Source organism: Cydia amplana, chromosome 4 (genome assembly GCF_948474715.1).
Source record: "Cydia amplana chromosome 4, ilCydAmpl1.1, whole genome shotgun sequence".
Lineage (NCBI taxonomy): Eukaryota > Metazoa > Arthropoda > Insecta > Lepidoptera > Tortricidae > Cydia > Cydia amplana.
Window position 1 is genome coordinate 2,271,215 of NC_086072.1, and position 6,004 is coordinate 2,277,218.

A 6,004-nucleotide genomic window follows, 5' to 3' on the forward strand; every position below is an offset into this window, starting at 1 on the left:
TGATTGGTCCGTTCAAGACACGGACCAATCACGGCACGGGATTGACTCGAAGACGGAGTAACGCTACCGTATGTGTGGCAGAGGGGGTAGCGCGACTATGCTATGTCTAGAGGTTGGATTGTCTGTGGGTAATGATAATGCAATATATATGTTCTCCCGCAGTGACGGTCGAGTGCGGTGCTGGCGCATCCGAATGAGATGACCGTCCCCCGCCTCCCCGCGGCCGCCCGCCTCCCCCTCCCCCGCCCCGCGCCGCCCGCGCGTCTGGAGGTGACGTCACAGCCGCACCGCACACGAGTGGCGCTCTGGATACTTCTATTAGCGGTACTGTGGTTCTACTTTCATCGACATAGTTAACTCATTCGTAGACCTTATTGCCATGAGATAAGGTCGAAACTATTGGCACAGTGTAACTACTAGTTGAACGTAGACAACTTAGTACATCGACGAATTTGAATGACAAATCATGTTAAGTAAAAAGACAAATCCTAATACTAGGACAAATCACATACTACAGTAGATAAACATAACATTTTGACTTACCAGTTTAGAATTGGGCCAGTGCCTTTTACTATGGACTGGACTTGTTTAAAAGGTGATGTATAGTCTGTTACTGAAAGACAACTACCTACCTACCACGTATTATAATTTTTAGTTAATTATGTTAGAGAATTTTGTTTAACTGATTTCTCCATACCCAATTATTAAATAGTTCATATTTATGCCCCGCGTCAAACCCCCCATATGTTTTTTTTTTATTATTTTACACACAAATATCATGAAAGTTGAATCAATCGCCTATTTTCCAGTAAGTATTTAAAATACTTATGTAGATGAATTAAAATTATACAATCATATGCAGTGTAATTTTACAACCGAAGTAGCAATAGATTCAATTACAGTTTAAACAATTTTAATGAATTTTAGCACTTAAATCATTATGAGGACAAGTCAAAATATCGATCCTAAAAGTGTACCTTTGTGTTTCATATATATCGTGTTTAACTAAAACGTATTTAGTACCTAATATGTATCATACTTTATCTAAGTAAATTACCATGTTTGTTGACGTTAACTGTGGTAGAATATCACAAAAAAATAAATTTAAATGTCATTTTTTACAGCGCCGGCTAACGACTAGGTCTGTTTCACATCAAACTGTAGATGTAGTGCATAATAATTGTTTTCCATCGTATTTTCTCGAAACCGTTCATATTTGTCATGCTACCTACCTACTTCAGTCAACCTCAGTACTTTATTTACCGAGACTGACTGAAATAGCAAGACACATTCGTACGACGACAATGCACTATATCTGTATACATTATTTCAAAAATGCCCTACATTTTAAATAATGACTTTATAAACATATGTATACTTACCGATGGAGGAAATCATATGGTCACAACTTAATGAATTATATGTAATAAATGTGGCCAATAAATAGTTACTTTTTACGGTAGCTAGATTTAAATTAAAATCAATTTATTACGAAATAAATCAAACTAGTTTACGAATTCATAAATTCATCCATAATTTTTAAACTATTATTTATACGAATGGTAATGCAACTATCTGTTATAAGTACCTAGTTATATAAGTATACCAGGCGGCCTAGCCAAGGTGACAATCGCTATCGCTTCGCCATCGAATCGCTTTGTGTCTCTCTATCACTCTTCCATATTAGTGTGACAGTGACAGTTGCGTTTCGTTCGCTACGGAGCGTTAGCGAATGGCATGTTGCCTACGGGGCCAGTTTAGTGAATATAATCATACACTTATCAGCTATAGCAACAATGGCCTTTATAAAGATAATAAGTATTACTAAAACAAAATCCTTTTAACGGCCTTACTTAGTAATTAGGAAATCTTAATTTTAAACAATATGTTTTACGATTACCATGTTTTTATCAGTATTGGAATCTTTTACTATTTTATTCCTATTACCAGTTATTATTTTATAATATTGTTCACATCATATATTGTCAATGCCAACGCCTTTTTGCCAAAATTGACGCACAACAAATCATGTAACGGTAGTATAAGTCATCACATATAAGCTTTACAGTAGATATAAGTAGTGTCTTTTATGGAACTTGCTAACTATGTAAAAAGTCGCTAGTAAATCGACATTCAGAGACAATTTCAATATAGCGGTTTGTTTACATAGTTAGCAAGTTCCATAGAACGGCACTTTAGGGCAACATGCTTCAAGTACATACGGGTTTTAGAACACAAAGTTACCTCTACAAATAACGTTTTTTCGCGTAAGGTTTATTCGGGTAATTCCGGAAATCGGGTAATCACGAAAATCATTGTAAAATCACTCATATTCCGTTGTAGTAAGAGTCAGCTTTCGGAATTATCCGCCACTTTCGTTCATTCGGAAATACCCGAATACACCTTACCGCCCCAGTAATCAAAGCTTCTAAAAATGTCGCAATTTTATTTTAGCTCCTAACTTTATGTACCTACCTAAATAATAATATGACAATCATCAAATTGAGTAAAAAATAAAAATGTGTTCCGTAATGTCAGTATCTAAAAAAGAAAATGGGGATTATGTTTGTATGGAGATGTGGTCGTCCACTTTCCTAAGACTCATGGATACCTTAGAATATTATTCAAGTAATTGATTTCTAAATCATATAAAACTAATTCATTATACCTCCCTGGCGCCCGTTTCTCAAAAGCTTATAACTTGTAATACAAGTGGAAGTCCCTTCCTAACAAAAGCTGTCCAAAAGTGACATCCGCTTGTAATACAAGCTTTTAAGAAACGGGCCTCTGATCTGAAAATATAATCTGTCAGTACTTGAAGCTATGCCAATTAGGCTCACTATAGACTCACTTCAATTAAGGTAACCTGTGATTAACCGAGCAAATATTTTTGTACATTCCTGAGTTACGGGTAGGGAGACTAGGTAGCGTTTCACGTAGCGTTTGTAAGGGTAGCGGGTAGCTGACACTAGTAATCGATTGTATGGGCTAGTTATATTGCGATAATACTAGTGCATTAGAAATATAACACTTTAAACTCTCGTGTTTTGTACACATATTTAGTGATTAGGATTATCGAATTGGGTTGCGTCATCATGCGTGACCACAGCTGGTGCAACCAAGTTGAAACGTCTTAAAATAATGGAATTATATCGCATTAGACCCGTTTCGAAAAATGTTATAACAGGCCACAATAGACCAGTGACAATTATGAATTTAAACGACTTTTGGCATAGAATTTGGCCCGCAAATCCGTGTCACAAGGTATTTTATCATACAGCGTATACAATCGCATATGGTGTCATAATATATCGTCATATTTACAAATGTATAACGACGAATAGTTGAAAGTAGGCAAATGTTTCTATGCACTAGTGTTATTATTACTATAATGAAGGTAAGGCATGCTACGGTAGCCCTTGTTATTCGGACATACAGTAGCATGCCAGTAATACCTATAATAATTCTAGAGTCCCTAAATTACTTAGGTACCATGTCCAAATATTAACGTAGAAAAGACTAAGAAAGATATAATTTTATTCAAATTTTATTTAAGCTTATTGCGTTTGTGGTGATTAATTTTAAATCGATTTTAAAGTATGTTTTAAAAATGAAATTATTATGTTTTTTGTGTGTTTGCTGTGTTGTGTGTATTCTCAGTATTATTAAGATTTAAATTAAGTTAACTTGAAACCCATGATGTCTTATTATTATAAACTAAAACGGGACTTAATCGCGTCACGGTCAAAATGTTACAGGTTGTGTTAAATTTTATTGAATACGCGAATTAGTCTATAATATTGTGTAAAAAATATCCGTTTAGATTTGATCCGAATTGAGAGATCAGTACATACCCTTTGAATTTGTTAAGCGGAAAGCTTTTAAAAGTTTTAAAATATATTTATGTCGCGTTTTTAATTCATTTCAGTGTCAAAATAAAATTATAAAAATGGCTGTTTGCAAAAATTATAAGCAGATATATGTTTTAGTAGCGCTAGCATGTAAGGTATTGAAAAGTATTAAAGTATATTTTGCCTTAACGTCAACAGAGGTAGGAACTTCTGAAGATTACAATATCGTCAGATGACAAGCAAAACTCACTAATTACTAAACAATATATTATGTACACAAAAATCAACCATTAGTACTAATATGGTCACTATGGCTATGAACTTGTGGTTGTAATTAGTGAGTTTTGCTTGTCACCTCACGATATACTGCTGCAATAAGTATACGTATTACGCTTTGGGTCGACTAGTGGGTCAAATTTCCGGCGAAAACAACTGACTGAAAAATTTTTTTTATTTTTTTTTCGTGGAGACCCTAAAAATTATACACACGGTTTTCTTTTTTCGAAATTGGACAGAATGCGAGCGCAACAACGCTATGCAATTTCCACTGTTGACCCATAATATAAACATGCTGAGGCTATGATTAACAATAGGAGCTTAATTGATGATTATATCTATCAGTGTTACATTTGAAATATATAACGTATTGAAATTAAATATATATATATATCGCCTAGCAACTAGTCATGTAGTGACAAATATTTAATGACGGGGCCCCGTTTAAAATGAACTTGTTATGGCCCTATACTAGAAGTAACATTTAATTTCAGTGACTATATGGGGTCAGAAGTACTAGCACACTATGGATGGGGTTAGGAAATATACATCGCTAGGAAGTATAGTAACGTTGGAATACCTGTTTATAAAAGAATTTTACAATATCGCTTCCAAATCCTGTTTCATAACCTATTGAAGTACCTACCTATTATCCTGTAAAAATCCGTGAATTATTGACATTTGACAACTCTTAACTCGTGAAAGATATTGTAAAACAGAAAATGTGATCTTATTCCCATAGTCGCAAGGTAGAATTATACATTACCTATCTTTAACTACGTAAATAGAAAACTGCCTTTAGCGAGTTTCGTTTGCCACCTAAGTTTTCTTTAGCCTTATAACGATACCTAGTGTGCTAGTACTTCAAGATATTTGTGCGTAATTTTAGAAAATTATCATGGCTTGCTCAGTTTTCATGGATCTTTTATTTTACTTTAAGCTCTCTACTTTAAACGAATTTTTACGTGTGAAATAATTGTTTAGCCTCAAAAATATTTTACAGTGTGATCGAATCGTATAAATCATTTAGATATATTTTATTGATTTGTGATTAAATGATTTTTGTAAATGTTTTCGAATTGTGTTTGTTTTAGGTGAAATGAGTAAACTGCAATGAAATTAAATGTTTATTTAAATAAAAATTTACAATCATAAATTGTAATTTCATTTAACCTTTACAAATTACAATGTAAGCACAAAAGTGGTTACAATACCAAGGTATTGTGTGTACCAAGGTAGGTTGTGTTTGTGTGTCAAGACACACGAACACAAACACCATACCATACACACCATAAACACATTCACATTGTTAAAATTAATAAGCCCTTGATTGTCGTTTGTCCTTATCGTAATTTCGACATATGTGTTTGTTCGAAAGGGACAAAATTTAACAAAGGTTTGTTAAGTTTTATAAAAACATTGCTGTTAGCACCAAGCAATGCATACTACGCGACGGGGTACCGAAATTCACGGCTTTCAATCAAAAATGCAATAGTAGTTTATGCAACAGTGATATAATAAGGGTTCTTAAAATTCAAGGGTCGAAGTTACAAAACGAGACGTAGTCGAGTTTTGTAAAAAAAGACGCGAGAATTTTAAGAACCAATTATGAGCTGTTGCATACATTACTTTTTCTATGACAGCTGCACCCGACACAAAACAGTTGAGACTAAGAAAATGGGTTACTTTGTATGAATTATTATGCACACAGCAAAACATAGAAAAAAAAGAAAAAAAAAAAGTTATTATTGTAAATGAAAACTTATCTCTTTCAATCAAGATGATCGGAAGTTGTATCTTTAAAAAAAATAAAGCAGTTGTATTATACTTATAAGATGACTGCTAGCAGTCATCTTATGAGCCTATAGACAAATCAT

At 33.9% G+C, this 6,004-nt stretch overlaps 2 protein-coding genes across 2 annotated transcripts in view; one reads left to right on the forward strand and one right to left on the reverse strand.

The window, feature by feature from the left end:
- Window positions 1–241, forward strand: part of LOC134663101 (kinesin-like protein KIF21A) — a 99,843-nt gene extending 99,602 nt beyond the window's left edge. Inside the window, exon 29 of the mRNA XM_063519434.1 lies at window positions 163–241. Within this exon, the coding sequence (XP_063375504.1) occupies window positions 163–202 (40 nt within the window). The 3' untranslated portion in view covers window positions 203–241. The remainder of the gene's footprint in view (window positions 1–162) is intronic.
- Window positions 1–6,004, reverse strand: part of LOC134663071 (beta-arrestin-1) — a 191,026-nt gene that overhangs the window by 75,485 nt on the left and 109,537 nt on the right. The gene's annotated exons all lie outside the window — the stretch shown is intronic.